Raw genomic sequence first — 18,855 nt, 5'->3', positions numbered from 1 at the left:
GCTATTCATATCAATTTGGCATTTGCACTCAACAGCAACCATATATTTTCCTTGACAGATACCCTTTAACATATCCTTTGCTGAAAATCTATCCACATTTGTCCCATGAATATTGATTGTAGCCCTGGTTAATCTGCTAACTCGGAACATAGAGCCAGAAGCCCGGTCTTGCAAGCAAACAAGTGCTGGTAACGGGAGCCCTGACCGGATAATTGCCCCAGTGAATGGTGAACAAGACAACCATCACAGTGACTCATACCCATTGACAGGACTCAGTATTGTTCACGTCACCTGTTTCCTCTCTGCTAAGTGAAGCTTGGACACTTTGGTGAATGCTCAGCCACAGAGTCTGTGAATAGACACCGCTCATTCATGATGGCTATCTCTTCCCTTCCAGTCTCTGCCCAGTTCCTCTCCTCTCCCAATCCTTCTTTCCTCCACTCCACCATCCACCACACTCTAATATACTCAACCACATCCAGTCCTTGATAGGATAAAGCATTCTTAGTATTTTCCTTATTAAATGAGCCTTACCAAAACACCAAGGGAGATCCATGCACAAAGACCCACTCTTTACTTCGGCCCGGCCATATTCCTGCTATCAAACTCGTATCTCTCCGAGCAATAAAGTAAGTCCTATGACCCAGTTTCCAGCGATAACTTTCTTGAATTCTAATCGAAAGCAGGATACACATCCACTCAGTGACAACATGTATCACCCCTCGATAGAGAGGGTAGCGGACCTGGACCTCGGGGTCCAGGGGAGCTGGGCAAGTGACTTGGAGAAGAGGACTCGTTGGCGGTGTTCTCCGGGGGGAGGGGGGGGGTGGGCAGAAGTCGGGGAAGGAGGAGTGGGAGAGATAGGGGGTCGCCGCCAACCAGATGGTGCTTCTTCACCGCCTAAAATGGTAGTGCTCGTTGGCTGATAAGACTGTACCTCGGTCTTCTATTTTGGCAGAGAAAGCTGTTCCATCCCCTTGCGGAGATTGTCCCTATCGAGCTCTGTTCTCAATTTGTCCAACACGAGCCAGCCAACTTAAACCCTCTGCCCACTGGCAGAGAAAGGCTACCTGACTTGCCAGAGTCTCTGTTGACCCAGTCCTCAAGAGAACAAGTGCTCCAGTCGACACTATATGAAGCTCTCTGTGGCATCGCCTTGCTCGGCGAGTTCATCTTTCCTTCATACAGGTCCATGGAAGATGATCTGTCAATTCAAGCCGACACGAACTTACTAGAGCACGCGATCCTGGAGATACCTGGCTATTTCTATCTGGGCGCAGTGGACATCAGCCTTACCGGGAGGGAATCTATGAAATGGGCAGATACACCGCACCGATCCAGACTCCGCATATGAAAATAGACTTCTGAGACCGCAGGACACTGACAACCCCATTCTGTGGTTGAAAGTAGAGTCTCTGAGTCGCTATCTTGACTCCACCGGGATGTGACTTGGAGAAATGGTAACTTCGGGCGCATTATTCTCCTGGCATCAATTATAAAGTTTCTGCGTGCAGAAGATAAGTTCACGATCGAGAGGTGTTTTCTCACAGTTTCGACCTAGAACATGCAAAATTGCTTTTCCTTGGCAAAAACTGGCTACTGGTTTTAATTGGGAGCTACTTATTCTTTTTATGGTTTGGTGTCATCATATCCTTCCAAGATGGTGATAGGGACCAGGCACCAGCTCAGTATGGACATGCTCAGAAAACTACTCCCAATGGACGTGGCGGTTCCCAAGGCTCCGTGACGTTTCTATCTTCATACTTGACGATCGCTAGAGCGGCTAATCAACTACTATCTACTACTGAAACTCCCTTGGCCATCCCGGGGTTGGTTCGCAGCCTCTATCGCAGTGGTACGAGATTGTGTATCTCAGGCAAGTCAGATAATCAACACTCAACAACAATCTTTATCGCGATGCCGCTGCTTGTGCGATACCAGCGACTGAGGCCAGAAGAACAGGTGTTGATAAACGAAAGGGACAGGAAGAAGCTCGGTGGGAGCAGATCTTGGAGTTATGCTACGCCCACCTTTACTTCATCATGACGCCTTCATCATCGCTTCTTTATTGCCACGTCAGGCCTCTCGCCGTCGCCGCCGTGTGCCGCCAGCAGGCGCAGGTTGTGAATGTTTTGGCCGCCCCCGCGACGTACAACCCGTTGGTGCGCAGTCCCGCTTTACCACCGGTGAGCACTCCCAGAGCTGTTTGAGATCGCTCGGCCCTGAGCAGCACTCGTCTCGCGAACTGGGTGCAAGCTCACTTCGTGGAATTGCCTGCTGATGGTGGGTTCGCCGTCCGTTCGCGCGCTAATCTGGTGTTTGTTCCCGGATACCCCCTGGACAGGTCGTGATCTCCTGTCAACAGGCGAATGGGCCTGGATCAAATGGCCGCTTCTCTGGTCTATCCTGGTATGGACGTTCTTCAGACTGGGGTTGTGCGCTCAGCTTCGCGAGAAGATTATCGTGACTCGAGCTGGGGCGCAGCCTCATCGCACGTCGCGATTTGTTCGGCTCACCGGGCTTTAAACTCTGGTCAAAGAGTGTCCAGGAGCCCGACTAGGAAGATCACATACAACCATTTGCAGCGGCCACAGGTAATCCACTTATGGGCTAATTCAACGACCTCTCACATGCTGCTTCCCGTTCACTCGAACAAGGGCGCTGGGACATCCAATGCCTGTCCAGCTTTACATTCTGAGTAGAGATAGCCGTGCTAAAGTTGCATTGCTCTCTGAGTGGGCAATCATTCCTGGTCCCATTTTCTCAGGTCTCTATCCCGATGACCTGTCTTTCTATGTTCTCGCATCTAGCTCTTTTCTATACTAACTTGTGGCCGTACTTCTTGTTTACTGCGCACTTAGGTGAGTATCTTGAGTATCCATTTCTTCGTGCATTAGTTTGCTAATGTTCTTCTTCCAGGATACGCTTGCTTGTCTCTTTCAGGAGAGAAGCTGAAGCTCTTGCGCTATTCCGTTCCGTCTTCAGTATTGTGTTGTGAAGCATTTTTCTGCTCGACTCGTATATCCTCTGTTTGCTTTGGCAAGTTTTGAGAGGCATATTGATTATGGCAAGACATTCACCCAAGGTCACCGGTCACGAAGCACAGAAAGAATGAACCGATGGGTTATGGCTTTTCAAGAATTCATGTTCTCGGCACATGGTACGTTCTTTTACAGCCTCTATAAAGGAGGATACGTGTTGTGCGGGGAAGGCGCAAAAGTATGTAGCTCGTGGCTCATAGCGACACAACGGGATATCAAGCAGAACTCCTTCACTCTTCGAGACCTGTCTGTCGGCTCCGTTATAGTCGCGCCAGATCTGCGCCCTGAGAACTAACAGGGCGACGATGCTGTCTCACCCATAGGAGACCAAGTCATGTCATTACCTGATCATTATAACATGCTTGTATTCTCGATATGAGCCGATTTGGATGCAGTATACCTACTGGCTATTGTCTATTTCCTGACTAGGTCTCGAATAATTGCCTGAAGCAAGCAGGCGGCGAGTTCCCCGCACTCCACGACTATCACCATGTCGCCTCTGAGGATCTCGAAAAGCTTCGTGCAAAGGGATAGTCACAACTCAAGAGGGTACAGATTCCCTTTGTAACCTTTCTGAAAGATATCACGATCTATAATGCGGAGGAAAGGAGATTGAATGGTCTATTGCCAACTGATGTAATAATATGAGAAAGGATTCGACCTAGCGCGATACTACGATGATGAGGTCAGTCTCAGATCGTGATATATGGACTTTCGTATATCCGCACGCAGGCGGCGAGGACCTCGGGGCTAGAAGCTTCTTCCCCGTCAAGCATCAGCTATCTTTTCAGCCTATGTCAAATTGTTGCTCGATGGCACTCTTACTGCTAGCAGTAAAGAGTGGCTTCTCATGAAATCCGAGTCGGACGTGATCAGCGCCTAAGGTATGAATTCAGCCGAGCGAGACAGTCGGACGATTCGGTTCCATATCGACGCCGTTAAGCTCCAGAGAGTATGTGAAGCATGGAGAGGCCGCTGTCGACGGCTTTGTGTAAACACGGTGACCCGCCACCTGCTAGTCAGGCAGCCCCAGCTGGACGCAACTCAAAAATGAGAACCGATATATGGGACACTTGGCCGCTAGTCACTGAACAGTAGGGTATTATAAAAGAAGACTGGTTTGTGAAACGGACCAGGCTATCGGATCAATGGATGATTTACGCCATCTAACGGCTATCATCTGCAGAACGTGCCTTTATGTTCCCGAACGATTTTAATGCAGATGGCTCTATACGCCAAATATAAATCCCAGCAGGACCGATATTTATTCTTTATGTATACGGCCGTTTCTTCTATGCAGTCTACAAAGGAGGTTATGTCCTGTGTAGTGAAAATTGAAGAGTGTGCTGCTTATGGTTACGCCGGAAACAGCGAGCGATCAAAGAGAACTCGTTTGACCAGGATACATCTCAGTCGGCTCCGTCTTGGTGGCTCCGGACTATTGCCCACAGCAATACGATGGAAAAAACGACGTAATAATGTTCGGAGACAAAAGGACTGGGTTTGTGTCGCAACTCGACAGCAATGGAGGCCGCCGTCATCGGGGCAATTCATCGAATGGTGTCTAGGATGAAGATCGTTCCTGTCTGACTTATTCAGCAGGTATTTTTTCTCATTCCTTCTTTTGATATTCTCGGCTTTCTTTGCTGTTATTAATCGATCGCTTGGAAAAAGCAAACACTTGCTTGCAATTGCTGCATTCTCGGAGGAAGAGGTATGCTTGCACGTCTCGATTGGAGACGATGAAGAGATCAGCAGTATAGGCTTCAGGGGAAAGCACAGTGCAGAGACCCCTCGGACTCTGACACAGTGAAAGATTGGCTGAAGACGCTTATAAGCCTTTACTACTTCTCTTCGAGAAAGCTCATATTGATGATGTGGCGTCGCGGGCCAGTAAAGAATACGAGCAGGGGGCAGATTACTCTGTCTGGCATGATTGCTGGGAAAGCCACGATACTAAATCCTTAAGGTAAGACCATATGACCACTTACGGCATGCCTACTGGTAAGTCTTCCCAGGCTTCTATGGTATGGTAGCAATTATGCTAACATGCATGCGGTAGTCAATAACGCCCCACATAAGGAGAGACTCTATCGCATCTGAGACGGTCTTACCTCTCATTGCTATAATCTTGCGGTTTTTCTGGATTCTGGAATGCAAGAAGTGTGCAGAAGAATCCGCCCATCAAGTACAGGAAACGTTGTCCGATGGCAGCGACGTGCTGTTGTTCGAATTCAATAGGGTCCTGGGTGCTTGGTTTAGCTAGCATTGGATCATCATGAGTGTTGCTGTCCCGCCCTATGCACGGAGCTCATACGCCTGAAGGCCCTTGAAACTGGGCCGGAATGTTCTTCACCTCTTAGCATCCATGAGTCTTCCTCTTGACTCACGACCTAGGAGAAAGAAGTCAAAGATATATTAGAGGTCAAAAAGGAAGCCTCCTTGCGGGTTAGTGATGATGAGATGGGATCGATTGTTTTCAGTTCTAGCCTATCTGCTCTTCCCAGACGTCTCCCCAGAGCAGTGGGCTATGTCTCAACCTGACAAGACATTTTTGCTTCCCCGTTTGACACGCCTAATGGTTACGGTCGAATCGGGAGTATTGTGTGTGTGTGCTGTGTGCATCATGCGCTTTCTTCAACAAATACATGAGCAAATACAATCACGGGCGGCACTGACACAGGACTTGCTTGTCTTTATCCTCGCCCTGGGACATCCATCGTATGACTACCAATGACTGGGAGATGCCCTGTTCCACGAATTACACCGGCAGCAGGCGGCCCGGAACGTTGAAGACCAGGAGAGCATGCAAGTTAGGAACGTACTAACGAGGGACTTGTGTCATAGGCATACCGATTGATTGTCCGTTTAGCATCTCCCTGACGAGCAACGACGTGTAAGGAACTTGACCAACCAATGCTACCCCCTGAATTTTATATACTTATGTTCTACAGAGAAAGATGCGCATCACGAAAAACGGCGCTCGACTACTTTACCGAACCTATGGTGGATTTACTGACTTGCTATGACATTCCGGGTTGGCGCAAACATGCACAAGTTTCGTCGCTCAGCTTGCGCCAGGAACGATTGAGACGAGACTGCCATTTCTTACCACGTTGCTCTGGGAGATTCTCTCTCTGTGATACGGAAATCCACCAACTCCATACTTGAGAAGAACAAGTGGGTGGTACATGTTACTGTGGTCCTCTGGACATCGCAGGTATTAACTCTGAAAAAAATGCTCCCGCAGCTCGACTAATATAGCATTGCTTGCAAATTGTCTTGTGAAGCACTCCCACTTGATACGCTTCGCGATATTTACCTCTTTCGTTTAAACCATTAGGGTCGTACAAGATGATAAGGAACCCGCAACACATACAAGCATTGGGATCTGAAGATCCTTTAGCGTATTCCAACCGGAACTCAACATACCACCGGGAAAAACAGGACACTCCTTGCAAACTGCACCGCAGTATACATCATCAGCCGCGAGGGGGTGTATGCTGCGCATTTCTTTGAGGATGTGGGACAGCGGCCGGCGACGATCAATCGAAAATGTTATTAAACCAAGCCCATCGGCCACTAGGTTGATTTCGTTGAACCCGACTAGGGTAAAGACCAAATTTATGGAGACCTGTACCCTCTTGGAAGGACGTCACCTACTTACATTCTCTGAGGTGAACTTGTAGAGAGTCTGGCCTCCCTGGGAGTACAGGAGAATCGACTGAGAAGGACGAAAAGAAGTGGGGGGAGTTCGGCACGACGGTCATGAAACTCCTCGACCCATCCCTACGTGCTTACTAATGCTTATACTGTTTAATCTTTTTGAACCATGGCTAATGAGAACCGCGATGATAATTTGCGGAGGTTCCCGATCATCTTTTGACAATCTTAGTCCTAGGAAATCCTTTATAGAGCACATTTTCTCGCTCGCAGGGCGCTTGATCAAGCGATCTATACTTCCTGTCGGTCACGGGTACTTGCCGTGGCTTTACAGTCAATAACTTCTGGGAAGAGTATGAGCTTGGAGATTATAGTGACTGCATAACTCGTGCTGCTTTCGTTATCTCAATCGGGTTATTGCCAGATATGCATCTGGCTATGTAGATGGAACAGCGGGCTTCGTTGATAACCACTATATGGTCGTCGCAAGAAACGATTTTTCAGTTCGTCAGTTGCTGGGACGCCTGAATGAGCTGGGATCCACTATGCCTACGCTTATTCGAAAGAGGTGGACAATGCATGGGACTGGAGTTGTGACTGCGTCTGTCACAATCATGTCGGAGGGCTATTGCCGGGCCGCGTCGTTCTAACATTACAAAGACCCGGAGTCTATCTTCGTCACGGTTCTAGCACACTTGGAATCAGTGCGTTGCACAAACACCATTTCGGCGAATATCTGCAACCGAGAATATGGCCTCCAAGACGAGGTTGAGCGGCATTACCAGAAGACAGTCTGGACGAATATAGGTTGGCGTCGGAGACAAGACTGGATTACAAGAACGATGGAACCAGTCCTATCAATCCTCATCGTTCTCATGAAGCAGAGACGAACACTGTTCGACACAAAAAGTGTGTTGATAATCATACGGAAAAAGCAAATACTGAATCATCCCCGCTCAAAACAGCCGAGCCACGACATCCTAAGCCAGTCCTGGGCTCTTCATATCGATCCTAACATACAGGTCGAGCTGAAAGCGAATTTGACATGCATTGCCAGATCAAACGCTGGGATCTGCTACCTGGGTGGCTCAAATGGAAGGCCTCTTTCTGAACGACCTGAGTAGGGCTCCAACAGAAGCAACCAAGCGCTATTTCTACATCCAGCTACCCATACTGTGGGAAACATGTGAGAAGATTGTCTTTTTTTTTAATATGCTTCCTAGACTACGCATCCGATATGGCCCTAAGAGTTCCACCAGCCAAAACCAGGAGTGTGGGCCTGCGAGAGAGCGAGTTTGTAGCGACAAACAGTTTTGTACAACGCATGCCTTGGTCATAACGGCCAAGGAAGACCAGCCACCAATCCTTTGTCTAGACGTCGAATCTCGCGTGTCACCATGGACGCGGGTTTCCTTAACTTCTACCAGGAAAAAACCACCGACGTCATCCGAGTCGAATATATCAACCAAAATGGAAGCATCACATTAGACTGTCCCGAGCGCGGGGTCCCTGAGAAACTACTGTCAAAATGTGTTACCAGTGCATATAGATACCTCACAGACCGGTAAGCATCTCGACCTTGATTCTCCTGACACACCACCCTGCCAGCAGCTTTAATAGCCTCTCGAACCTCACAACATCTCCCACCCTAGGCATCTTGCCAGCCAAAATGTGAGGCTTCCCCTATCTTTCGGAATTGAGGAGCCTGTCCACTGACCAAGACCTTACTTTGTTTCCTTTAGTAAGAGCGCCTCACACCCCATCGTGCGCGATTTGCACCAGATCCTGGTGATGTACAATATCCGGCCCGACGCCACCTTCCTCGAGTTCAGGGCCGCCCTCGCTAACCCATAGCTGAAAGCCGACCTTTAAGTGTATCTGTTCTATCTCCTTAGGCGCTGCTACGTACATGGCCACACTGTCCAGAAACCGTACGCGGCGCTTTATATCACCGCTGCTACAGCCATAGCTCTGCTGATCGTGAAAGGCCTCCGCGTAAGTCCCGCAATTATATTCACATCTAAAGTCAGGAGATTTGCTGCTGACTATTTTGCTTCTTCTTCTTCTTCTTCTTCTTCTTCTTCTTCTTCTGTAGGAGCAAGAAGTGCATGACCTTGCGGTTAATCACTTGACTGCGGACTGATTCTCGTCTGTTCCACCATCGCGACTCGGTCTTTTCGGTACACCAGCAGCGCGCGAACCCCAGCACTCTCTCTGCACCCACGCTCATCCTCACCAACCGATCAGATATCACCTCGTGGGTATCATCAAAGCGGCAACTCTCATCCGACCAGGTCCGTGTCAAGCTTCTCGTCGGAGACAGTACGGATATAGCCCACCTGATCTCGTTCCTCAATACCCTTCTGGCCCGGAAGACGGTATTATTATTCTCCTTTCTACCTACGATATCTGGGCCATGTCCAGTAGCTTGCTGGGTTCCCCTTCCTCCTTTTATCTCTTCCCGAGGTTTCTCCCTTCATAAACATCAACAACCTCCCACGCAAATCTGCAAGCGTTCCAGTGAGAGATAGAGAACTGAAACCCATTTGGCTCTCCGAGTATAAAAAACAAATCTTGATAAACAATGACATCTTCCACGGACGCTGAACAGACAATGCAGCTCGCTCTGGAGCGATTCCGCGTCCGGATGGCCACGGCAAACAGGAAATTCATCCAGGATCGCGTGGATGAAATCGAAGCGCGGGGCCTGGCCAGCGAAGAAGAGAAATGGCGAAAGATGGCCGAGTACCGACATATCGAACCGAATGAGAAGGAGACCAAGTTTCCCCAGCGGTTGGTGGATCTTCCCGCGGCAGTGGACAAGGTGTTCCCCTTTCCCATAGACGGGGTGCACCCGCCGCGACTGCGGACCGACGACGCACGCGAGCAGTTCCTGGATATGCTCCAGCAAGTCTTCCAGCAGCAGGCGGAGGAGTGGGCGGCGGAGCGAGGCCGGGAGACGCCAGGGCTCCTCCCCCGCTGTGACGAGCTGAACGTGTTTTTGAAGTACGCCTACGCGGTCGAGGACCCAGATTTTCGCCTCTCCGCCATCCCGCCCTTTGAGCCGGGGCTGACGCTCTTATCGGTGGAGCAGGCTGAGTTGGCGGAGACGCAGCCCGAGCAGTACCGGGAGCAGGTCCGGGAAGAGTGCGCGCAGGTGCGGGAATTCCTGGAATCCGACGGGACTGGCGATCTGATCAATAAAGCGATAGTTGGCCCGTGGGTCGAAGCCGATGATCTGGAGGTCAAGGCCGGTGTGATTACTGGCACTGGCTATATCGGTGAATACCCTCATTGGTATAGTACCTATCTCTACTGCCGTCAGCGGGAGGATGCTGTTCGGGATTATGCTATTCCCGATGCCCCCAATATCCGGAACTGGGCGTGGCGGGTCGTTGTCCTTGACGACAAGGGGGATTTCCTTGCGCCTTCTGTGATTTATGGGCGCAAACCGCGCTTTGACTCCATTCCTGAGTTCTTGGATTGGTACTGTAGCTGGCCGGACTATTTGGATGCCCGCCGCATACGGAGTCTTCGGCGTCACGCTGTTCAGTGTGAAACTGATTGCGAGTCGGACTGTGACATGCACATCGCTTGATGGCCCGAGTTTTGTTGTTCTCTGGAGCCCGAAGAGAAGCCATGTATCTAGTTGAGAGGGGAATTATCTTCCCAGCGTTGTAGTTATCTAATACGCGGGTGAACCCCAGCTCGGTCTCCGACTCAGTTCACCTACACATACGTACCCAACTCAACACTCGACCTTGAAAGCTGCCCTGCGTACGGGGCGGCACTTAGAGTTTATCAAGGCTTGGGTTAGCCAAACAGGTTGGGGAACTTCAGAATAACTTCTTCGAAGATCTCTGAATGCGTCTTGCACGGGTAACCCTCCGCGACAATCCGTACGCAGACAAATCTAGCGCTATGACCGGCAAATTGAAGATTCTCCGTTCTCAAGACCGTAGCTAGTATCAGTCACTCTGAAATACATTGAGGGAGATAGACGCCATTGAGTTCATGCCACCTAGACCGTTAACAAGTGGATCTAAGATTAGTGACCTTTCATTTCGTTACGGGATTGAGACTCAAAACTGAGAAAGTATACTTAGTTTTCTCCTCATTGCTCTCGCCTTCGGAATGAATACACGGTGAGAATGGATGCTCATGAATCACAAGGAAAATATTCTTCTAGAGGGGTGCGATGGAGCTTGAACTCGTCTCTCAAGACTTGTCACAATATCTCAATTCTTCCTCGTGCTGGTTCACTGCTCCGAGATCTTGGTCCTCCTAGAATCTGGTATGAAGAGTGTATCAGCATATATCCCTGGAGTATAATTGGTCTACACCATAGTTTTATGCAAGTGCGTATGAAAAGTGACCCGTATTCTCTAGCGTTCATAGCATGGCTCTGGATATCAATAGTCATTACAGAAGATCGGGACAGACGCAGCATAAGTTAGTATAGAATGAGTTGATTAAGCATTGGCATAGTTCCACCACCCACTCAGTTCGTCACGCCAGTTCAAAGGAGCCCCTGTATTCATATCCATACCCATGTCCCATTTCCGCACTCAAGACCATCAACCGAATGTCCCACCTACCAGTAACTCGAAGAAAACTATCGCGAGAGAAAGAAAATGAGAAAGAGTTAAACAAAGTAAGGTGCACGTACGAGCCTCTATTGGAATCAAGTATCAAAGACCCACGCCCACAAACCACCAGGGGGATAATGTTGAAATATCGAAATCCCCTAGTATTCCCCCTCGCCTTCCACTGCTGACAGTCGAGCGCGTAAAAAAAATGAAGGTTGAATATGAATGGGGCGCAGAGATGAATCGTCGCTTTGAGAATCGAAATTTTGGGGGATGCTTATGTATGTACAATGAAGGGGTAGAAGCTATTATCAACTGGGGATTTGTTTATGAGATGCCCCAGGAAGATGCATTAGAGATGCATTAATGGTTGCAGAAAAGTGTATGCGGGATTCGAAGAAAGTTGTGTGTGGTCGTGATCGACCTTCCGGACTAAGCTTCTTGAGCCCAGCGACGTTCACGGAGAGGCATCTCTTCCTTAGCCTGGGCTCGGGATCCGTCCGTTTCGCGACGCCAGGCGTAGTATTCTCCGAGGCGGAGCTCGGCGTAGGACGCGTAGTCGAAGTCGATCTGGGAGATTTGCGCTTGGATGAGCGACCAGATTCCCCTGGACGCAGCATGAAGTGGTGAGTATCTTGTCTTGTAGATGTATAGGCTCAGACGTACCAGTATAGACCGGGAATTCCACGGAATCGATCGACGTCGTCGTATAGTCGGTCTACGATCTCCGGCTGCGACGGTTCCAGGATTCCCTTGTGGTAGCTGTAGCTCTTGACGTACTCCGTCAGGAACTGGCGTCGGACGGAGCGCGTCGGCATCATGTTGTAGTCGCAGTCGTAGCCAGCCCATTCAGCAAAGTGGTTGGCAATGTCGAAGGCAGCGGGGGAGGGAGTAGCATATTCGTAGTCAATGAAGTTGACTGTCGCGGGTTCTTGGTCGTCAACAGCTGTGGCAGCGTGCCCATTCTGCTTCTTTTCCGAAGGAAGGACAATGACGTTGGCACAGAGGAGATCGCAGTGAGAGAAGACCAGCTGGAACGATTGAACAATTAGATAAAGCATGACGGATATGAGTGGTCATAGTTCTACGTACGCCGCCTTCACCGAGTCCCTTTCCATCGTCGAGCTCACGCACGACCCGTTCAAGCTCCTTCTGGAGACTTAGTCTCCGCTGACGCTGCTCCTCCGTTGCCGTGGGAAGGGCAAGGATCCATTTCTGAGTGACAGTCCAAATGTTCGGTCCGGGTTGCTTGGTCTTCACCACGGACAAGTCATTTTCTTGCTTGGACTGCTGCTTATGGTCTTCCGAGTCGACGTCTACTGGTCGCGTCAGGGGTTTATCGTCGGAGCTCCTCGAGGTCGCAGGAGTGCCACTAACGGGCAGCACGGCATGCCACTGCGCCAATCGTCTGGCGACACCACGCCAGACCGGAGGCGTCGCCAGGTCCTCGTGGGTCGCCGGCCGGCCCCGAAGGAACCGGTACAAGAGGCCATTCTTAAATCGTGCCAGGAGAGGGGGGGCTAAGCCATAGCTGGCGAGGAGAGCGTGGGAGCTCGTTTCTCCTATAGATTCGAGATTCTACTCAGCAAAGTGTCGCAATGGGCAAGGAAGGAGGAAGGGAGAGGGGAGTTGCTTCTGGAGTGGTCCCTTCTCCCCGTTATAGCATACTTTCGCGGTCTATAAGAATCTCTGTGTGGTTACCGTACGCTCTCATCAGTACTGCATCGTGGTCTATCTGCTCCTCGGTCAAGCCGGGCTTGCGATTGATGATTTTAAGAAGCTAAAATCCCACGTTAGTCCACGATACTTGATGTCAGCCATTTCAATTCCCCTTTGCAGCGTCGCGTCTGCGGAGGGAGCCTAGTTTCGCGATGAACACACAGTATTGGTGATGCCGTCCGTGAAGCGCACGAATTCGATCTTGTTCTCCGGGCCCTCCCAATCAGGGTTGAGCGTGAGGATCAACCGTAACGCGGATGCGTGAGAATCGGCATGATTATAGGATAGCGGAATGTATCGCAAGCCAGTTCCTTTCTGTTGGCACATAGTCATGGTGGTCGAGGGAAAAAAAAAAAAAAAAAAAAAGGATAATGAAAAGGAGGCAAAGAAAGTTCAAAGGTCGACAGGCGAGTGAATGCGACGAGTCATCCGCAAGATTCCTAGTATTAATAGTCTATAGAGCTTCCGAGCGCATGTCAGTCAAGGCACGGTAGAGGTGTGAATGAAGTGGAGTGTTTTTGTATTGTGAAGTGTTCATGATATAGAATAGGGACACCGGGGTACATATAGGAACTTCCGTACCAATCAGCCAAGCCCGGGAGAGCGGGTCTTTGGATTCTCCTGATAGATTAGTGAACGATATCGCTAGTCCACGCAAACTGTGACGAGTACAAATTGGCCGGCAATTGATACTCTGGGAAGCGAGCGAGTATGGATGAAAGGCAGATGTAGCAAGAAAACCAAACCGGGAGTGGCCACGGGGGGGAGAAGTGGGAAGAAAAGAAGGAGAAGGGGAAGAAGACGTCGCTGTGCTGGTCTCGTGCCCTGCTCTCCGCTGATTGGGTGCCGGCGGCGGGCCCTGGATGCCCCTCCTTTTTTTCCGCCCAGGACTTCAAGCCTGAGGCCCAAAGGCGGCCCACCACTGCTCCTCAATCATGTGCAATGACGCAGTAAGATGAGGGGCAAATTGTTTTCTGGATAATCAATAGACTTCGTAGTGCTTGCGCGACAATAGGCAACACAGTAAATAGTTCCTACTGTCCTTCCAAGTATCAAAAACGTCTCTGAGCATAGAAACGATGAGTCTTGTACTCCAGGCTTGCGACTGCTCCTCACGCATTGATGTAACTGGTCTAAGCCGCTTTAGGCCGCGTAATTCTCAACAATAAAACTTTAGCATGTGATTCTGCCGGCCCGCATTCATCACGTGAGAACTTGCATTTAACGCACGTGCATCTGTCAGCCCCTGCCCTAATTCTCTCTTCTCTCGGTAACCCACTAGTCCCGACTCCCCTTAGCGGCTCCACACCCGCAGACTACATAAGCCGCCCGTCGCCGTCCGCGACTTTGATACTTTTTCTTTCTTTTTTTCTTCATCATCAGTAGCGGTTTACTTACTTTATGTTATGTAAATCAAAACCGGGGCTCCGTCAACGTACGGCTCGCTGAGGGTTATCTTGTGTGGGATTTTTTCTCTATGGGTTTCTCCTCCGTTCCCAGCCTTGGAGAGCAACAACGCATTCCTTTTTCCCTTACAAACTATGGCTTGGCTAGGGTTTCTGCTCGCAAGAATAGATCCCCATGCGCATAAGCTGTGGAGGAGGCGTGATATTCCGATCTTTCAATGCACTTTCATGTAGGTGCTTTGGGATCATTATAGACTGTAAACTCTATTCTCTGCTTCGAGCAGGGTGCGACTTGGCTTAATGTTGCATATCTGCTCGTTGCTTTGCTGTTCCAGTTTCAAATCACCGATATGGCAGTCTATCAGATTTGACCGTATCGGACTTTTGTGCTGAATCGGGATATTTATGCTACGGAGTACGGAGTACACTGCATGTCTTGCTGTTTTGTCATGTCTTTTAAAAGCAGTCATGTCATTCCCATACTACACATATCTCCGTATGCCATTATATGTCGGTTCATCGGTCTCTTAGCCCGCCGATAGTATATTATATTTTCCTGATCCATCCAAGTATCCTCAAGCTCTTCCCGCCTTGCCCACTTGGATGCGCTCTCCAGTCCACTTGTCGTCGCTGCGCAGCACCGGCCAGCTGGTGCCATCCGCCTTGATCAAAGTCAATTCCAGCTTCGTGCCCATGACACGGAACTTGGACTTCTCGGGATCGATAGGCGCAAACAGCTGATAGGTGTCTTTGTACCGCTTGTTGTCCGTCGTGGGGAGATCCAACTCCAACGACGTAGCAGAGAACTCAACCTTGGCGTTCTCCTTGTCAATCTTCTTCAGGTAGAGCGAGACGTTCACGGAGGATGGCGTCTGGTAGAAGTCGTTCCTGTAGAGACAAATGGAGAACGTCAGTCAGCCCCTGCTCATCCACGGTCTCACACAAGCCTGATTGTAGCCCACTCACCGGACTGTGTCCACCTTCTCCTCGCCCGGAGGCTTGCCCTTGCCAACAAACATATGCTTCGTCTTCTCCTTGCAGCCCTGGATCTTCAGGAACTCGTCGAACTCGAGCACTCGCTTCTTGCAGCACGACCACCCCTTGCTGCCTTCGTGGAAGATGGGCTGGCCGGGGTGGAAGACACACTTCTCGTCCTCGCGCGCCACGGCCGCATCGTATCCCGCGTTGCAGCCCCTCCGGCGACAGGTGGCGTTGGCCGGGATCTCGAGATCGGGATCGTCGGACTCGGGCTCTTCGGGGACAGGAGTCGGCGCATTGGAGGGAGGGGCAATGGCCGGCGAGATGGCATGGCGGGGAGGTTCGGGCACCGGCGTAGAAGCCGGAGCCGGAGCCGGAGCTTCTTCTGCGACGGGCTTGGGAGGAGGCTGAGGGGTATCATCGACTGTGGAGTGCTTGCCCGTGGTGCACGGGGGGATGGCGAGAAATTCGTCGAAAGTGAGAACGCGGGGCTTGCAGCATTTCCAGCCTGGGGGTTGGGGTATTGATTAGTCCGCGGTCGTTTACAGTCCGTCCAGATTCCAAGGAAAGAGCCGGGATGTAACAAAGTGATTCGATAGGAAGTCAAAAAAAAAAATCCCCCGCAAGGTCCTTAGAGATCATACCTTTTTGACCCTCGTGGAACACTGGCGGGCCGGGATGGTAAACGCAGGGCTCTTCGGGGTCGGTGAACTCCTTCCCGCAGCCCTTGTGGACACACTTAGATGCCATATTTGTGAAAGAAGGGGTAGGTCGATGAAGCGGATTGGAGACTTGACTGAATTTCTTTTGCGATGGGGGAAGATGGGTCTGATCTCCCTCACCGTGAAGGAAATGAGAGTTGTCGCATCGAAGCGCGCAGAACCGCAGCAGGAGGGTTGGGCTCGATTGGGCCTAGCGCGGGAAGCTCGAAGGTTCCATCTCCAGCTCCAGCTCTCAGCTCTTCCGCCCATTGTCATTCTTCCCTTTGCCTTGGACTTTGGCTACATTAAACATTATGTTTCCTACTGCTATTCGTCTCTCCAACGCCGTGCGCGTCACTCTCTTCACCCGTGCGGGCTGTGGGCTGTGTGATACAGCCAAACATACTGTCACTCAACTGCACAAGCGACGTCCCTTCGAGTATACTGAGACGGACATTGCTCTTCCCAGCAACAAACCTTGGAAGGATGTCTACGATTTTGACGTGCCAGTACTACACGTGCAGACCGTAAAGCAGGACACCTCTCTCTCCGATCCCAAGAAACTCTTCCATCGGTGGACGGAGCAGGAGATGGAGACGCTGATTACCGAAGCCGAGAACAAGCAATGTTAATTCCACCAGTTCACAAAGCAATCAGCATTGAAATCGGGACGCTAGCCGTTTCGAGCACGGCATAGCTAGGTGGGCAGAACCAGCGCAACGACCATCACCTGAATCCGTGAATCAGACGCGGTCAGCTATTCTTGCCTGACATTGAACCGATACTCATGGACATGCCTTGCTGGAGCACTGCTCCGCCTACTTCAAGGCCCCGCAGCGAATGCCCGCCATCATCCCATACGCTTTGCGGATCACCCATCAGTGCGTTGGACAACCTGAAAGGCACCACAAATGGCCAATTTAAGGCAATCCAACGTCAGTGGGCATAATGGTATCCGAAGGACTAGTGCGTCTCGTTCATCCAGAACGAAGATTCTGTGTCAGCTCTATGATTTGACACAACATGATCGAGTGCCTCTTCATCCATTTCTGTACAGACCTAATTCGCGCATCGTGTGCCAGTTGAGGGGAAGGCCCGTCGTCGACCGTATGCAGGCCGATGTCGATATCGCGTGTATCGGTTTCGATTGACGCAAGTGGTATATATATGTATACCTTATATCAATACTACTTCTCTTCAAATCAACTACTTGGTGACACAAAGTCTGCCTACATGTATATTCAACTCAAGCCAATGCCGTCTCCCATTAAATAATCAACTCCATGATTGAAACATATATGCTCCATAACATAAACAGCCACCACCACCGTAACATCTCTGATCCTCACCCACCACACCCTCACCAATATATACCCGACACACCTGGACCACTACACCCATGACTCCCCTCAGTAGCCGGATCCGTACACCCCCCGGCACAAAGCTGCGCATGCCCCACATCCCCCGGATTCTTACAATGAAACAAAATATCCGCTAGATTATCATTCTCCAGCCCGGTACCCTGCAGCGCCGTCTTAAGATCATTCTCCGAGAAGCCTTTTTTTTTGCCCGAGACATTAGCCACTTTCTTCGAAAGCACCCCATTCCGCACTTCATCGCCAGTACAATCTCCTGAAACACCCCTTCACAGAATCCCACTCAAACCGCACCGCATCTCCCCAAACAGGGACCAAGAAAACAGGGGAAGGGAGAACTCACCCTTAGAGCTCATAAGCTTATTAGCGCAGTAATCGAAACTCGGGGTACAGGTCTTATCGGCGAGGATGCCCGTTGCCAGGGCCAGGAGGCCCGTGAGGAGGAAGGGGGTAGTTGGTTTCATTTTCTGTCTTGGTTGATTGATTGATTGATTGCGGCTTGGGCGTGGAGATGGCTTTGAAGATGGGTTGGGGTTATTCTTTGGTTTTTGTTGTCTCGTGTGATGGGAGGGGGGGGTGGGGGGCGAGAGGGATTGGTTATGTAGTATATTTGCGAGGGGTTGTGCTGTTCTGTATGTTGCCGGATTCATAGGCGAGAGAGAGCTGCTGCTACATTCTTGGTGATGTATGTATTGCGTGAGTTGGGGGGGCTAATTGTCCGGTGGAATGCGGAGAATACTGCGCCAAGTCTGGAGTCGTTGGTATGTGTGCTAGGACTTACTAGGTCATTAGGACTATCTAGCTTCACTTTGGGAGGGGAGGTTGGGGGGGTGGGGGTTGGATTCCAGGGGAATTTGGCGTCTCATTCTTCGGAGATTACATTGTTGAGGTTGCAACTTGGAAGCACCTTAAGGGGTCGAAGGATGGGAGATATAAGAAAGGGCGGACGGTATTCCATGTGGCGCGCCTAGATTTACCAATTGTTATTCTCGACCACCGAAGACAGGACATTATATAACAAACATTATGTATATATTATTACTATGGGCTGGTAAGTTCCCCTCCACTCGGAAGGGCAAAGCAGCCAGGCTCTAACTACCGTAAGAGCTAGGTACAACTCCTTCATCGACAAGACGGCCATCCATGCGGCCTAATCCCGTGAAGAGAACATAAAAACAGAGGACTGTATATCCATGAAACCCAAAATGACATCGTGAAGGCATGAGCGACAATTTATCCCAGACCGAATTTCCCCACTCCGCATCCGAAAACCCCCCCAAAAAAGAAAGAAATATACACTTGGAGCTATTATATAGGGAATTGCAAAGCCAGAAGGAGCAATTAACTGGCAAACAATCATGAGCCGGACCCGTCCGGCGACA

The 18,855-nt window shown here is 50.3% G+C and overlaps 7 protein-coding genes across 7 annotated transcripts; 3 read left to right on the top strand and 4 right to left on the bottom strand.

The window, feature by feature from the left end:
* Positions 1 to 2,042: 2,042 nt before the first annotated feature.
* BO97DRAFT_444624 (uncharacterized protein) lies at positions 2,043 to 2,588 on the top strand (the record flags this gene model as incomplete). Its single annotated transcript, XM_025698473.1, has 2 exons — positions 2,043 to 2,186; positions 2,257 to 2,588. The coding sequence occupies 2 exons, from the start codon at positions 2,043 to 2,045 to the stop codon at positions 2,524 to 2,526; spliced, it is 414 nt and encodes a 137-aa protein (XP_025549567.1). The 3' UTR covers positions 2,527 to 2,588.
* Positions 2,589 to 4,653: 2,065 nt separating this feature from the next.
* On the bottom strand, positions 4,654 to 6,206 carry BO97DRAFT_415948 (uncharacterized protein; the record flags this gene model as incomplete). The annotated part of the gene is made up of 6 exons (XM_025696415.1): positions 4,654 to 4,842; positions 5,033 to 5,063; positions 5,156 to 5,286; positions 5,432 to 5,434; positions 5,867 to 5,960; positions 6,154 to 6,206. The coding sequence occupies 6 exons, from the start codon at positions 6,204 to 6,206 to the stop codon at positions 4,654 to 4,656; spliced, it is 501 nt and encodes a 166-aa protein (XP_025549566.1).
* Positions 6,207 to 9,236: 3,030 nt separating this feature from the next.
* Positions 9,237 to 10,450, top strand: BO97DRAFT_406906 (uncharacterized protein). Its single transcript, XM_025695530.1, has one exon. It carries the CDS (start codon positions 9,289 to 9,291, stop codon positions 10,300 to 10,302), a length of 1,014 nt encoding a protein of 337 aa, XP_025549565.1. The 5' UTR covers positions 9,237 to 9,288; the 3' UTR covers positions 10,303 to 10,450.
* Positions 10,451 to 11,578: 1,128 nt separating this feature from the next.
* BO97DRAFT_125292 (putative ethanolamine kinase) lies at positions 11,579 to 13,600 on the bottom strand. Its single transcript, XM_025689998.1, has 6 exons — positions 13,595 to 13,600; positions 13,175 to 13,466; positions 12,962 to 13,073; positions 12,386 to 12,855; positions 11,960 to 12,324; positions 11,579 to 11,900 (listed from the first exon to the last, which is right to left on the bottom strand). The coding sequence occupies exons 2-6, from the start codon at positions 13,343 to 13,345 to the stop codon at positions 11,726 to 11,728; spliced, it is 1,293 nt and encodes a 430-aa protein (XP_025549564.1). The 5' UTR covers positions 13,346 to 13,466; positions 13,595 to 13,600; the 3' UTR covers positions 11,579 to 11,725.
* A 1,294-nt stretch (positions 13,601 to 14,894) lies between these two features.
* Positions 14,895 to 16,244, bottom strand: BO97DRAFT_394117 (cysteine and histidine-rich domain-containing protein). The gene is made up of 3 exons (XM_025693961.1): positions 16,041 to 16,244; positions 15,385 to 15,904; positions 14,895 to 15,306 (listed from the first exon to the last, which is right to left on the bottom strand). Exons 1-3 carry the CDS (start codon positions 16,144 to 16,146, stop codon positions 14,994 to 14,996), a joined length of 939 nt encoding a protein of 312 aa, XP_025549563.1. The 5' UTR covers positions 16,147 to 16,244; the 3' UTR covers positions 14,895 to 14,993.
* A 128-nt stretch (positions 16,245 to 16,372) lies between these two features.
* BO97DRAFT_125280 (glutaredoxin family protein) lies at positions 16,373 to 16,869 on the top strand. The gene has a single exon (XM_025689997.1). It carries the CDS (start codon positions 16,412 to 16,414, stop codon positions 16,727 to 16,729), a length of 318 nt encoding a protein of 105 aa, XP_025549562.1. The 5' UTR covers positions 16,373 to 16,411; the 3' UTR covers positions 16,730 to 16,869.
* Positions 16,870 to 17,457: 588 nt separating this feature from the next.
* BO97DRAFT_455510 (uncharacterized protein) lies at positions 17,458 to 18,024 on the bottom strand (the record flags this gene model as incomplete). Its single annotated transcript, XM_025699139.1, has 2 exons — positions 17,817 to 18,024; positions 17,458 to 17,654 (listed from the first exon to the last, which is right to left on the bottom strand). Exons 1-2 carry the CDS (start codon positions 17,935 to 17,937, stop codon positions 17,458 to 17,460), a joined length of 318 nt encoding a protein of 105 aa, XP_025549561.1. The 5' UTR covers positions 17,938 to 18,024.
* Positions 18,025 to 18,855: the final 831 nt, after the last annotated feature.

The sequence above is a fragment of the Aspergillus homomorphus genome (assembly GCF_003184865.1).
Source record: "Aspergillus homomorphus CBS 101889 unplaced genomic scaffold BO97scaffold_29, whole genome shotgun sequence".
In the NCBI taxonomy this organism is placed as follows: domain Eukaryota; kingdom Fungi; phylum Ascomycota; class Eurotiomycetes; order Eurotiales; family Aspergillaceae; genus Aspergillus; species Aspergillus homomorphus.
This window is presented reverse-complemented; position numbering and strand designations above follow the sequence as displayed.